The 15,991-nt window shown below is 42.3% G+C and overlaps 1 protein-coding gene across 1 annotated transcript in view; it reads left to right on the plus strand.

The window, feature by feature from the left end:
• The first annotated feature begins 3,298 nt into the window (after nucleotides 1-3,298).
• Nucleotides 3,299-15,991, plus strand: part of IL15RA (interleukin 15 receptor subunit alpha) — a 56,895-nt gene continuing 44,202 nt past the window's right edge. The window contains exon 1 of the mRNA XM_058669523.1: nucleotides 3,299-3,659. Within this exon, the coding sequence (XP_058525506.1) occupies nucleotides 3,395-3,659 (265 nt within the window). The 5' untranslated portion in view covers nucleotides 3,299-3,394. The remainder of the gene's footprint in view (nucleotides 3,660-15,991) is intronic.

Below are 15,991 nucleotides of genomic sequence, written 5' to 3' on the forward strand. Positions count from 1 at the left end.
CCTGGTGTCTCCCTAATCCTGGGAACTGCTCAAACAGCAAGTGGGAGGAAGGTTGTACAGGCAACAGTGCAGCCTCAGCACAAGATCAGAGAGGGTAGAGAGTGGTAAGGCAGGAGCTAGGGCTATGGAGACTGTGGTGGAAGTCTAACATAAGAACCCACACCTGAAACTCACTGGAGGGAGTGGCACAAGTGACTGCAAACAAATAGCCGGGTACCAACCACAAGAAGTAAATTGAACTGCAGACTTGTGGGTGACACAGCTTGAAAACCTGCCCTAAGGAGAAGAATTTGCTCACCAGAAGTAAAATGACCAAGAGCAAAAGAAGAGACAGAGGCACAATGAATATTACTGAAGACTCCTTTGCAAAGGAGCACAAGCCTTTGCCAAACTCAGAGTTAACTGAGGAATACATCGAGAAAATGGGGGGATACAGAATTCAGAAAACTTGTCCTAAAGCTTTGTATCAGCAACAAGAAGTACATACAGGAGTTCAAGGAATTTAAGGAATATGTCACACAGGAAATAGCAACACTGAAACAAAATCTAGATGAATTATTGGAAATGAAGGATGCAATAGAGCAAATTAAAAATCCTGTGGAAAGTCTCGTTAATAGAATGAGTGAGGCAGGAGAAAGAATCTCAGGATTGGAAGAGATTTCTTGTCCCCAAGGGGAAACAATCAAAAAGCTGGAAGCAGAGCTGGATCAGGCCAAAAAAAGTATTCAAGAATTAAGAGACATTATTGAAAGAACAAATATAGGAGTTATGGGAGTTTCAGTAGGTGCAGAAAGAGAAACTGGGATTGAAAATGTTTTAATGAAGCAATAAACTGAAATTTTCCTAATCTGGAGAAAGAATTGGGAAAGAACATCCAGGAGGGGCACAGAACTCCCAACACAGATGACCAAAAGCAATCTTCACCACAACACATGACAATCAAGTTCTCTTCGGTTGAACATAAGGAAAAGATCCTTAAGTGTGTATGTGAAAAAGAATCAATTGACATAAAGGGGAATGACAATTAAATTCACAGCTGATGTCTCACAGAAAACTCTACAGACCAGAAGAGAATGGAGCAACATATTCCAGATTCTAAAAGAAAAAAAAATTGTCGGCCCAGAATAACATACCCAGTAAAGCTTTCCTTTGTGTTTGAAAATGAAATAAAATTCTTCCACAGTAAAGAAAAAAAAAGTTAAAAGAATATGCCTCTTCCAAACTTTGCTTGCTTAAACACTTAAAGATGCCCTCTTGACAGAGAGGAGGAATAGTACCCAGTAAAACCAAAGACAAACGTGGAGCACATCCCAGTAAAACAATAACAGAAGACTAAATCAATGAACAACCCATTACTAAAATAAGAGGACCAAATTGCCACCTGCTCATATTAACCCTAAATATAAATGGCTTAAACCCATCAATCAAATGTCATAGAGTAGTAGACTGGAAATATTTATTTATTTATTTATTTTAATTGAAAATCAGATAGACAGAAAGGATGAGAGGCAGAGAAGAAGATCTTTCAACTGCTGATTCATTTCCCAAGTGGCCGCAACTGCCAGAGCTCAACTGACCCGAAGCCAAGAGCCAGTAGCTTCTTTCTGAGTCTTCCACGCAGGTGCAAGGTCCCAAGGCTTTGGGTCTTCCTTGACTGCTTTCCCAGGCCACAAGCAGGGAGCTGGATGGGAAACGGGACTGCCAGGACTAGAGTGGGCACCCATATGGGATCCAAGCAAGGCTAGGACTTTAGCCATTAGGCTACCGCGTCAGACCCAGTTTCTTTCTTTATTGAAACTCCAGTGTTTAATTTTGTGAAGAAATTTCAGAACCTGCTGCTGCCGCCACTGAATATCATTTTATAAAACTTAAAAAAAAAAAAAAAAAGGAAAGGAAGGGAAGACCTGGATAGCCTAGTGGCTAAATCCTCACCTTACATGCTTGGAATCCCATATGGGCCCTGATTCGTTTCCTGGCTGCTCCACTTCCCATCCAGCTCCCTGCTTGTGGCCTGGGAAAGCAGTCAAGGACTGCCCAAAGCCTTTGGACCCTGAACCCGTGTGGGAGACCTGAAGAAGGTCCTGGTTCCTGGCTTCAGATCGGTTCAGCTGAGGCCGTTGTAATCATTTGGAGAGTGAACCAGTGGACAGAATATCTGCCAAATATGTAGGAATTAAAAGATTTATTTTAAAAATAGAGCTGTTTAGTGTACCAAATTCAAATGTCAAATTCAAGCTGTTAAAAGTCGTTTATGGGGCTCGGCAGCGTGGCCTAGTGGCTAAGGTCCTTGTCTAATCCCGGCAGCTCCACTTCCTCTCTATCTCTCCTCCTCTCAGTATATCTGACTTTGTAATAAAAATAAAATAAATCTTAAAAAAAAAGTCGTTTATGTCCAGAATCCAGTTACCTGAGGACTCCAGTACAACGCTGCTCAGGAGGGAGCTGGATGGGAAGTGCAGCAACCAGAACTGGAACCTCTCTTCTTAACACTGCGTCCAGAGTCACCTCAAGAAAACCGCCTAGAGAGCCTTGAAATGGCCCGTAACAAGCATCAGACTGATGCCCAGGGCTTTGTGTGTTGCCTGATTCCACTTGTCTTATTCTCCCTGTTAATTTCTGATTGCACCTGAAGCTTTTCCGTTACAACCTGGTTCTCCTTAAGCCTAGAAGTAATTTAGACGAGAGCCCAAGGAAGGAAAAAGCCGGCTGGCTGCAGAGGAGGGCTGGCAGGCTGGGAGAACTTGTCCCAGAAAAACAAACAAAAACCGCATCGGTGAAAAAAACTCAGTTCCTCTCCTCCACTCTCTCCGCCTCCCACCCCTTCAAATAGTTGACATTTTTCCTGTGGAGGAAGGAAGCGGCTGCGAATAAAGAAAAGTGGCGGGACCAGGGCTGCAGCAGGCAACCAGTCACTGCCACAGCAGGTACCAGCAAGTGGCTGAGGCTGTGCTCTGGTCGCTGGGCAGGTGGCCCAGAGGCACAGGCTGCTGCCAGTGCCAGGCGCAGTGGGGCTACGCCTTTGCTTTCACGCACTGACCGTGAGCGCAGATAGCCGAGAGAAAAGCCACTAGAGGGGGAACTGAGAGAACTGCAGTTAGGGCTGCTGGGCAGAAACCAGCCAGGTGGAAGTGACCAGCGAGCGGGACAAGACAAAATCAGACACAAACGTCCTAAAGAGTTTGTTTACTGACGGCTGGCAGCTGGCTGCAGCGGGTATTCAGACTGAACTGACCTACGAGGCGCTTCCCGGGGAGGAGGATCCTGGACTGAGACAGGTGAGAGCCCTGGAACAGCTGCACACCGCCAGCGGTGCCGGGGAAGCAAAGTTTGGTGGCGCGAGGATCACAGTCAGCTGCTGAGGCTTCTCCCAGAGCAGGGGTGGGGATGCTGAGTCATGGGTCTGTCACTGGTTCGCACCTCTCCGCGGCCCTCCGGGGGCCAAAGCAAAAGCGAAAGCGAATGCATCTGGCTGGGCTACTGGTCCCGGAGCTGCGCTCTCCACCTCGCCTGCGCCTGGGCATCGCGGCATCCCCCGCGCCTCTGGCCCGGGACGTGCCGGCGGGGCACTGCCAAGCCTGCTGCGATGGTCCCGCGACAGCTCCGTTCATTCCCGGCTCACGCCCTCCTGGCGCTGCTGCTGCCGCTGGCGGTGACGCTGGGTAAGGAACCGCGCGCCCCGGCGGAGCTGCGGGAGGGGCCGGGGCGCCGAGGTGGCACCCCACCTCCCCTGGGACAGAGGAGCACAGCCAGTCCCGGGAAGAAGTTGACGCGCGCCTGCACCTACGGGGAGGGGGGCGCGGCGTTCAGCAGAAGGCACAGGTGAGGCGAGCCGTGCCAAGGGCCACTTGAGCTCCTTCTGGACTGAGCCTGGCTCCCGTCGACTACCAAGTCATTCACGGAAATGAGCTGTATCTACAGGCTCCGGTTTCAAGGTCAAGCAAGAAAGCGGTTCTGAAAAGCCAGGCCTGGCGAAGGGATTGCCCAGGGGTTTGCGTCTGGAGAGGTGCTGAAGTGGCCGGGTGAGAGCCCAGCCGGAGGGCTGCAGTGAGGGTTCGGGGGAGGGGACGCGTTGCCCATCACTTGGTCCCCGAAGGGTTCAGGGAAACCGACGCCTCTGTAATCGCTCAGACTAAGGTAAATGATGTGGATGGGCAGCTGGGAGGACAGGTAGGACTGCATCCTTTGTGTCGACCAACCTGCATACCTGGAGACTTGGAAATAACTGCCAGTTATTGGAGCAAGCCTGGCAGGAAAGTGGGAGACAGTGCTGGAATAGTGGGGGCAGCCTGCAGAAAGCCCCCCAGAGAGGAAATACAACTGGTGGTGGCTAGGAGAATTCAAGACCTTGGGGCAAGTAGATTTAATCTCAGCAGGAATTATGGGAATAACTCAGAAGTCCCACCTTCCTCCCCCTCCAAAGGAGATACATATGGGAGGAGAAAAAAACCTCAGGTATAGCTGGATCCTTGCCCACCGTTCTTTATCTTGTTACAGTAAGGGAGATCCTTTAGGGTGTGATGGAAGGTCTGAACCCTTTCCCCTACAGGACTGCAGTGGTGTGGTTGCAGGATCCCACTGAAGACCATCTATGAGAGCAAATAACTCCATAATTTGCTTGTGTTTGTTTCAAGTGACATCCAAATGCAGTCAGCTAGTCTGGCCAGAGCTGTTCCAGTCCCAAGTTGCTGCTGCTGCGTGACTTTGATCTGACGCTATAGCTCTCGAGGGCTTAGGAAATTCTGAGTTTCTTTAGGACTGTAATGCTCATGGCTGGTTTTCACCCAAATTCGAAACTGAATTTCCTTGGAGATCTGGTTGATTCCTCCCAGCTGGCTAGTCAGTGTCCTGCATTATCCCTGAGGACATGCAAACAACAGCCCAGCCCAGGGAGCAAACTCTCACACAATGTGAAAGTGAAATACAGCTTTGGGCACAGCCCAGCCACACTGAGGTGTCTGCCTATTACAGGGAGATCTCTGAAGTTCACAAACTATACTCAGCTTTTCCCGTTGACCTTACAAATGCATGGCTGCTGGTAGGATATATCCTCCTATTTTCAAGTAGCTTTGTTGAGGTATAATTGGCAGTCAATAAACTGCATCACTTGGTATGTTTCAAGGTAAAAAGTCTTCACCCTGAAATCAAGGTTGCAATCAAGGCAGTAAATGTGATCATCATGACCAAAATTTTCCCCACAGCTTGCGTAATACTTGCTCCCCACTTCACCCCATCCCCAAGCAACGACTCAACTGTTGTTTGCCAATGTAGATGGGTCGTACTGTCTAGAATTTTATACAGCCGGAACCACACCATATGTATTCTTTCTTATGTGGCTTCTATCTTTTGTAATCATTATTTATCCAGTTCATTCAAGTTCTAACTTGCATCCGCTCTTCATTCCTGTCTATGACTGAGTAGTATTCTGTTGCTTGGCTATCCCACCATTTACTTGTTCACTTGTTAATGACACTTGGGTTGTTCCCAGTTTGTGGTTATCATGAGCAGTCACATATAGATAAAGTTTTTGCCTAGACATACGCTTTCCTGTCTCTTGAGTAGAATATGGCTAGGAGAGACGTTGCTGGATCGTATGGCAGATAGGTGCTTAACCTTTTAACAAATTGCTAAACCATTTTCCAAAGTAGTGGTGATATTTCACACTCCAACCAGTAGCGTAGGAGAGTTCTAGTTCCTCTGCAGGCTCATCAATATTTGCTGAGTCTTTTTAATTTTAGTCATTCTAATAGGTATATAATGGTTTCTTACAATTGTAATTTACATGTTTTAGAATTTGTTGATCTTGAAAATCTTTTAATTTGTTTATTGGCTATGTATATAGTTTCCTTGGTGCATCGTCTATTCAAATCTTGTATCCTCTTGAAAATTGAGTTGAATCAGGATTGTGTTTTGAGAGTTCTACACACATTCTATTTAAAAACTTACTCAGACTTGTGAGTTTCAAATATTTTCTCAGAATCAGCGGTTTCTCTTTTCACTCAATAATGTATCTGAGAGCAGGATTTTTAAACTTTATGAAGTCCAATTTATGAGTGTGTCTTCTGTGTATTATGCTTTATGTGCCATATTTGAGATTATTGCCAAACTACAGGTCATAAAGGCATTCTTCTATGCACTTCCAGAATTTTAGGGTTTATGTTTAAAGCTATCATCCATTTTCAGTTAAGTTTTTATAAAAAGATAAGGTATGGATTAAAGGTGATATTTGCTTCTTTTTATTTGAACATCTAATTATTTCAGCACTATATTTTGAAATTACTTCCATTGCTTGAAGGTCACCTTTTTTTCCTTTTTTAAAGATTTTTATTTATTTGAACGGCTAGTGCATATATATGATTCCAGCACTGAGGGCAGTGGCTAATGACTCAGTGCCCTGAGGTTTAATTTTTTTAAGCAGTGATTTGTTTATTCATTTACTTAAAAGGCGCAGCATCAGAAAAAGAGCAAGAGAGAGAAAGAGAGATCTTCTACCTGTGTCTGTTCGTTTCCCAAATGTCCACAATGTCTAGGAGCCTGGAGATTCACCCAGATCTCCCACCTGGGCCATCTTTTGTTCTTTCCCAGGCAGAAGAGCAGAGAGCAGAATTGAAAGTGGAGCAGGCAGGACTTGAATTGGAGCCTACTTGGGGTGCTGGCATTGCAGGAGGTGGCTTAATGAGATGTGCCACAACGAGGACCCTATTGAAGTTTATTTTTATTTATTTGCTTATTTTTATTTGAATACCTAATTTTTGGACATCCAATTATTTGAGCATCCAATTTTTTCTCTTTTGTGTATGTGTGTGTGTTTTTTTTAAAAAGATTTATTTCATTTGATTTATTTGAAGGCTGAGTTACTGAGAGAGGAAGGAGGGAGGGTGCCCTTCTATCCACCAGTAACTTCCCAATGACTGCAACTACCAGGTCTAAACCATGCCAAAACCAGGAGCCAGGAGCCAGGAGCTTCTTCCAGGTTTCCTTTGTTCATAGGGGCCCAAGGACTTGAGCCATCCTTCAATGCTTTCTCAGACACATTAACAGTGAACTGAGTTAGAAGTGGAGCAGCTGGAATTTGAACCAGTGCACATATGGAATGCCAATATTGCAGACAGCAGCTTTACCCACACAATTCTGACCCTTGGTTTTTTTTAAGATACTGTATTTATGCCTTTTTCTTATGCCAATTTAACATCAGTTGTTCATACACATATGAGTTGGTTGCGGTATTAAAAACATCAATATACAAAATTTAAATGTAGTTCTGTATATTTGCAATGCAAAATTAGAAACTTAAATATAAATAAAGGTAATCCGTTAAAGCATTGAAAAATATTAAGTACTCAAGAATAAATATGTTCAAAGACATGAATAACTTCTATAATGAAAATTAGTTCATTTAAATAAATTAAACAGCTAAATCAATGGAGAGACATAACATGTCCATAGTTTGGGAAAATAATTATTATGTCAGACCTTCTGAAATCAAAATTCCAGCAAGCAACTGTTTCATTTTAAAAATCATAGGCACATGCAAAAGAACTGATAGGCTCAAATTTGAAAAAGATCTGAGTTGGTGAAATAAGGTTCCCTGGTTGTAAGACATATTGTAAAATTACAGTAATCACAACAGTATGGTGTTGGGGTAAAAACAAAGAAATCATGGTGCCAAGAGCAGCCTTCTAGCATTTGTATGCACTTGTAAGGGAGGTAGATTCAGAGTATTATATTGGGTGCTTAGTATAATGGGTTTGGTCAGAAATATGGAGAACAGCACATTCCTTATCTTCAGTTGAGGGATAATGTCTTCAATATCATCATACTCATTCACGGCATTGCAAAACGTGGGAAGTTGTTAGTCTGTTTTTAGTCAAAAGACCTGATTTGGAGGGAATCCATCATCTTAATTAGAAGGTCCTTTACTTCTTAAAAATCATCATGGGGCTCTGTGTTGTGGTGTGGTGGGCTAAAACCATGTCCCATGTAAGCACCTGGTAATGTCCTGACTGTTCCACTTCCATTCCAGCTCCCCAGCTCCCCATTAACCAATCTGGGAAAGTAGTGAAAGATGGCTTAAATACATGGGACATGACTACTCATGTAAGAGATTCAAAATGGAATTCCAGGTATTTAGATTTGGCCTGGCCCAGTCCTGGCCTTTGTGGCCATCTGGGGACTGAGTCAGTGGAAGGAAGATCTTTCTGTCTCTGCCTTTCTCTCTCTCTCTAACTACTTTTCAAAGAAATGAATCATTAAAGAGCGAAAGAGATGATCACATCCAACAGGCTATAAGTCATTTGGCCAAAGATCACTAAAAAACACGATGGTTTGTCCGAGGTCATTTTTTCAGAACTCTGAGGGGCTTTGATGTTTTTCATTTTAATATTATTATTATTATCATTTTATGATACACTTCCACAGGTCCTGGGATTTCCCCCACTCCCTCTTTAATCTCCCCCACCCTCCAACACTGGGTTCTCCCACAACATCACAACAGCCTAGTTTCTTATAAACAGTCATAAGTCCATCATTGCAGGCATGGACAATGGCAGAGAGTCCAGCATCCCATTGTCAAGACACATTCAACAGTTTCACTGGGAATCCATCCTCAATCCAGAAGTAGAGATGCACACTGCACCATATCCTCACATATGGACATGCAAGTCTCTACTACACAGCCACTATAAATCCCATCAAGTGAAAAGCCACAAAGCAAAATCAAGAAAAAAAATAGAAAATTACAATAGAAATTTACAATGCCACAAAGTTAAACAACATGCTACTGGATATTATAGTCTCCATTACACAGTTACTACACAGCTCCTTAAATGAAAATATACAAAACAAAATCAACAACAGCAAGAAAACTAAAAACAGAAACTTACAATGACTAATGTGTTGCTGAATAAATGAAAAAGAAAATCAAGAAACTTCTTCAAGAAAATAATGCTATTGTATGATTAGTCACTGAAGAATTTAATGCAAACAAGTGTCCTGAAGAAATAAAAATAAAAATAAACACATCAAAATCCATAAGATATAGTTCCCGTTGATCTTTGTTGGTAAGATGTATCTTCTGTAGGCAACAAACAGATGGAGTTTGGTTTAAAAACAAAAATCCTGTCTACTACTCTATGACATTTGATTGATGGGTTTAAGCCATTTATATTTAGGGTTAATATGAGCAGGTGGCAATTTGGTCCTCTCATTTTAGTAATGGGTTGTTCATTGATTTAGTCTTCTGTTATTGTTTTACTGGGATGTGCACCACATTTGTCTTTGGTTTTACTGGGTACTATTCCTCCTCTCTGTCAAGAGAACATCTCTAACTATTCAAATAGGGCAGGTTTGGAAGAGGCATATTCTGTTAACTTTTTTTTTCTTTACTGTGGAAGAATTTTATTTCATTTTCAAACACAAAGGAAAGCTTTGCTGGGTACGTTATTCTGGGCGGACAATTTTTTTTTTCTTTTAGAATCTGGAATATGTTGCTCCATTCTCTTCTGGTCTGTAGAGTTTTCTGTGAGACATCAGCTATGAATTTAATTGTCATTCCCCTTTATGTCAATTGATTCTTTTTCACATGCACACTTAAGGATCTTTTCCTTATGTTCAACCGAAGAGAACTTGATTGTCATGTGTTGTGGTGAAGATTGCTTTTGGTCATCTGTGTTGGGAGTTCTGTGCCCCTCCTGGATGTTCTTTCCCAATTCTTTCTCCAGATTAGGAAAATTTCAGTTTATTGCTTCATTAAAACATTTTCAATCCCAGTTTCTCTTTCTGCACCTACTGAAACTCCCATAACTCCTATATTTGTTCTTTCAATAATGTCTCTTAATTCTTGAATACTTTTTTTGGCCTGATCCAGCTCTGCTTCCAGCTTTTTGATTGTTTCCCCTTGGGGACAAGAAATCTCTTCCAATCCTGAGATTCTTTCTCCTGCCTCACTCATTCTATTAACGAGACTTTCCACAGGATTTTTAATTTGCTCTATTGCATCCTTCATTTCCAATAATTCATCTAGATTTTGTTTCAGTGTTGCTATTTCCTGTGTGACATATTCCTTAAATTCCTTGAACTCCTGTATGTACTTCTTGTTGCTGATACAAAGCTTTAGGACAAGTTTTCTGAATTCTGTATCCCCCCATTTTCTCGATGTATTCCTCAGTTAACTCTGAGTTTGGCAAAGGCTTGTGCTCCTTTGCAGAGGAGTCTTCAGTAATATTCATTGTGCCTCTGTCTCTTCTTTTGCTCTTGGTCATTTTACTTCTGGTGAGCAAATTCTTCTCCTTAGGGCAGGTTTTCAAGCTGTGTCACCCACAAGTCTGCAGTTCAATTTACTTCTTGTGGTTGGTACCCGGCTATTTGTTTGCAGTCACTTGTGCCACTCCCTCCAGTGAGTTTCAGGTGTGGGTTCTTATGTTAGACTTCCACCACAGTCTCCATAGCCCTAGCTCCTGCCTTACCACTCTCTACCCTCTCTGATCTTGTGCTGAGGCTGCACTGTTGCCTGTACAACCTTCCTCCCACTTGCTGTTTGAGCAGTTCCCAGGATTAGGGAGACACCAGGTGTCCTAAATAGCTAGGTGGTTGGTGGTGCTGATCTTGCCAGAACCTGCTGGGCATTAGGTCTGAGGGCCACATGGACCTATTTTGAGTCGCAAGATGCCAAAGTTGGTATTATTTTTGATGTGGGACCATGCAATGCACTGAGGTAGAAGTGCATTTGCTCCCAGCTCAGCGCATGCACAGCTCACTATTGTTTCTGCTTTTCAAAGCCTTTGCCACACTGTGCCAAATGGCACCTGATCTGCCACTGGTGGAGTGCTGGATCTGCTAGGCATAATGTCTGGGTGCTACTTGGATCTATTTTGGGTGGAACCTTAGAATACTATGTTGGTGCAATGCACTGAGTCAGAAATAAGTTCACTTGGAGTTTCTCGTGTGTGTAGTCCTGTCCCATAGCCTTTGCCTCCTTGCATAAAATGGCCCGATGCAGCTCTGATAGGGGCCTGGGCTGTGAAATCCCCCTTGTTCCTGCACTGCCTGTATGGGATCTGCTCTGTCTCTGCTCCTGGTCAAATCAAACAAACGAGCAGGACAGGCATTTCTTTGCCTTGGTTCATCCGCTGAGCGCTGGTGAACTCTCCTCTCCATTTGGTTGCTAGTGCAGTTCGGCCACTATTTCAGTTCAGTCGCTATTTGGTAACTGTCACTGTGACATCTAGTCATTGTAACAGCACACCATTGTCTCCCCTGCTTTCCCGTGTGTGTCAGTTTCCAGGTGGCCCTCTGACATCGGTCTGTAACATCCTATTTCCTGGAATGTGCCCTCTCTGCTTCACGCTGGCTAATAATTCTCCCTCTGTTAAAACATGTCCTTACACCATTCCGCCATCTTGATTCTCCTGATTTTTTGTTGTTTTTGTTTCACATTGATCATATGTAGTTATTGCTGCTATTGTGCTAGTACTGATAGCAAAAAAGTAACCCTTAAATATACAACATAGGAATTTGTTGATATCAATCTAAAGATTCAACTTGGAAAGATGAAATAAATAAAAATGATTTGCTTTCAAACAGTATGCATAGCATGATTCAATGTTCTAAAATGTGTATTTATTTGAAAGTCATTATTGGGCCAGGTTGAGATGGGTTTTATGAACTCAATCCAGATTTTCCACATGGTTGCGATGGCCTAAGTACAACTTGTTACTTCTAAAATATACATTTGTAGGAAGCTAGAATTGGGAACAGGGCCAGAACTCAGACCCAGACACTGTTATATGTGATGTGGACATTCCAGTGGCATCTCAGCCACTTTACCACTCACCCCGATTTGATCTAGAAATGTTTTTGACAAAATAGGAATCTATTATATATCAGCTCTGTACGTGTTTATATGAAGTAGTTGTACCTTTCTTATTTTCCAGACAAAATTTTAATTGTTTTTTCAAAGAAAAGTAAATTGAGTCCGGCACAGTAGCCTAGTAGTTGAAGTCCTCACCTTGCAAGTACTGGGATCTTGTATGGGCGCCAGTTATTATGCCAGCTGCTCCACTTCACTTCCAGCTTCCTGCTTTGCCCTGGGAAAGCAGTTTAGAATGGCCCAAGCACTTGGGACCCTGCACCGATGTGGGAGACCCAGAGGAGGCTCTTGGCTCCTGACTTTGGGTTGGCTCAGCATTTGCCGCTGCGCTCACTTGGAGAGTGAAATAGCTGATGGAAGATCTTTCTCCGTGCTATCTCCTCCTCTCTGTATATCTGACTTTCCAATAAAAATAAATAAAACTTTAAAAAAGTGAAGTAAATTGACAAGACTAAAATGAATAATAATAACTAAGAATTGGAATTTTAGAGAATTTTCTGATTCATTTTTACCAGTTTGATAATGTTTTTCGTAAGTTTATAAATTCTGTAAATTGAACAAGTTCGTGTTTTGTAAGTTGCTATAGATAACATTTGAGTATGCCATATGCACATTTTGTAATAGTTACAATTATTTATGGTGGGAACTGTGGATGGGTTTTGATGACCTCTCAAGTATTAGATATTTAAGTTCTGTGCCTATGTTTGAAGTTCTGAGAATCACAGAGTAGGAATAACTGGATGAGAATGAGCTACACTGAGCAAAAAAAGGGGTTTTCTGAGCATATTCTTTGTCAATCAGATCATCGTTTCAGCTAACTTGTTTCGGGACAAATCACTGTTGCCAAGTTGATTTTATCAAATAGCCTGGAACTAAATGAGTAAACATATAAAGCTGTTAGTTACTCACTACAAATGGTTTATGTGGCTTGAAGGCTTGGTAATATCTGGAAAGACTAATTTCTTTCTAGTGGGGGAGAGGAAATATTATTTTTCCTCTTCTTTGTTTAGCAACTTTTCTCAACTCTTCCAGTCCTTTGAAATCACTGTTGTTAGATGAACTTTGATGAAATTTCACTTTCCACACATTGGGTAGGTTGGGAAGCAAGTTGATTCATTTCAGGCAATAAACTAGGTGCAGTCTGTACTTAGAGTGGATGCCTAAAGTAAGAATGCTGAGCTGGCTAGAATTTCAGCTGGAAAATAAGAAAAAAAATAGATTTTGGTATGTCTGCTTCACATCGAATTCCCTAGAGGCATGGATTACATCTTATACTCCTTTGGATCCCTGCTACTTAGCATGATGCAGGCATTTTAATGGCAGGACACATCAAAGAAAGTGTTGGAAAGGATTCCTACTGCTTAAGGGATAGGCGAGGCATGCTAATAATGCAACTTACCAATTTTGGGTTGTGAGACCAGGCCAGGATTCATGCTCATATTAAATTCTTACAGACTGACTTGATAGGAAAAGATAGACATATGCTTAGAAGGAGAATTATTGTTAAGGTTTATTGTATATATTGTTTGCTAGTTTGACAACCTTGACTTCAATTTCTGTTACTTCATTCTAATCAATGTATTGATAGGCTGTTCATGTGAGAAAAATACTTGTTGTATGTGGGTCTTATAATTGTGACAATACTGAAGAACTTGGAAATATATTCAATTGCCTCAAGAGGCTTAGGATGTTGTGAGCAGAGTGAGACTGGCTCACACTGAATGACTGAGGAGCAATGTTCAATTTTTTTTTATTGCAAAGTCAGATATACAGAGAGGAAAATCTTCCGTCCGATGATTCACTCCCCAAGTGAGCGCAGCGGCTGGTGCTGCGCCGATCCGATGCCAGGAGCCAGGAACTTCTTCCAGGTCTCCCACACAGGTGCAAGGTCCCAAGGCTTTGGGCCGTCCTCAATTGCCTTCCCAGGTCACAGGCAGGGAGCTGGATGGGAAATGGAGCTGCCAGGATTAAACTGGTGCCCATATGGGATCCTGGCACGATCAAGGCAACGACTTTTAGCTGCTAGGCCACAGCACTGGGCCCAACTGAGGAGCAATGTTATGAGAGCATGTAAATTATTAACGTATGTGATTAAGGCTTCAGCCTTAACAAAGCCAGGGGTTATTGCTACAATGAAATATATGGTCTGTAAGATAGTTATGAGATAGTCTAGCTACTTCAGTAACTGGTCAGTATTTTTTACTAGAGTTGGCTACAGTGTGTTGATATTATTGCTTATTTGAATATCAATTGTTTGAGGAAAGTTCACAAGGGAAAGATCACTGGCAGGTATCATTTTTCACCAAAATTAGAAAAAAGGTACTAAAAGCCCTCCTGCAATGATAGATGATATAGCTGAAACATCCTATAGATAACAATTATTTAAAGCAAAAAATCACAATAATGTGTTGTAGATGTGACATATTCCGAAGCAAAATGTATCATGACAATACCAAATGATTATGAGGAGAGAAATGGAAACATATTGGTTAATGTTCTTATAATGCCAGTGTAAAATAGCATATCATTTTAAGGTAAATTGCAATGAGGCAGAGATGAGAATTATAAACTCCAAGTCAGCAACCAAAATAATACAATGATAGGTTGTAGTTATTAGGCCAACAAAGAAGATAAAATGAAGTCATAAAATATACTCACAAAATCCACTTGCACAGAAAATTCTACAGAATCTACAAAAATGTCATTAAAAGAAATGAGCCTATCAAGGTTGCAGGATACACAATTCCTCAAAAAAATCAGTATTCAAAATATTAGCAACATTATTTGGAGATTCCATTATAATTTTGATGCATTCTCCTCTAAGGCTGTTCAAATAATCCCTTTTGTTTTTCTATGGTTATATTTATATTTAGCAGTTTATAGTATTCAAGATTTTATAGAACTTTGTGCATTTTAGGAAAATCAAAACTGGTTTATAGTTCTAATAAGCCATATGTTAACACTTGAGGAGTAGAACAATCTTAGGCAGGTGCACAGAGAAATCTCCCGTATCTTAGTTAGTGAGTAATAACTGAACTCTGTATCCTACCTAGTGAGTTCTAGGAAAGGCCAAGTCGGTAACCTGACAAGTAAGGTGCAGGCTGAGCAATTATAGGCCAGTTGATGTTTTCCTGTCTGTTCAAATCTTCCCATATGATTCTCTCTCTGTCTATCTGATAATTACGGGGCTCCTGAGCGACCTGATGGTCATTGCCAGAGAGGATGGGGAGCCAAAATTGGAACTAAATAAGGACCAGAGAAAGCTCCTCTCCTAAGTCCAGAAGGAAATTTACAGTTCTTCTATCTCTGAGAACCTCCTAGGGCTCATGTCTGTTGTTCCAATGTCATCAGACCCTATGTGGAGGGTTCTGGCTGCTTCAATCCCATGTAGGAAATCCGATAGGAAGTGACTGACCTCAGAGTTCTTGGCCCAAATTCCCTGTGATCCCCTTGGCAGTCGGAATATCATCCTTGGTGCCCATACTGACAGTCCTTGATGATGAATCCACTACTTCTGTGGCAAAAGCACTTGTGAGGTTTCCGGGTGTCTCCAGGACTAAGATATAGACCTTCTTTTATCAGCTCTGGGGCCCCCTTCTGCTCTGTGCATATGACCTCCTGTTAAGAAGCTGTCAGGGTCGCTGTTGGGTCCTACCGTATGTCTCTGTATTTTTGCTATTGTCTAATGTGGCTTAAAATCTGTTATCTAGGGGCCCGGCGGCATGGCCTAGCAGCTAAAGTCCTCACCTTGAAAGCCCCGGGATCCCATATGGGCACCGGTTCTAATCCCGGCAGTTCCACTTCCCATCCAGCTCCCTGCTTGTGGCCTGGGAAAGCAGTTGAGGACGGCCCAATGCACTGGGACACTGCACCCATGTGGGAGACCCGGAAGAGGTTCCAGGTTCCCGACTTCAGATTGGTGCGCATCACCCGTTGTGGCTCACTTGGGGAGTGCATCATCGGACGGAAGATTTTCCTCTCTGTCTCTCCTCCTCTGTGTATATCTGGCTGTAATAAAATGAATAAATCTTAAAAAAAATCTGTTATCTATATGTCACCTGTTACAATCTTGATAGATTATACTTAACGTCTTTCTCTCACACTCTAAGAAGGTGGGAGATTTCTCTG

Source organism: Ochotona princeps, chromosome 10 (assembly GCF_030435755.1).
Source record: "Ochotona princeps isolate mOchPri1 chromosome 10, mOchPri1.hap1, whole genome shotgun sequence".
Classification (NCBI taxonomy): domain Eukaryota; kingdom Metazoa; phylum Chordata; class Mammalia; order Lagomorpha; family Ochotonidae; genus Ochotona; species Ochotona princeps.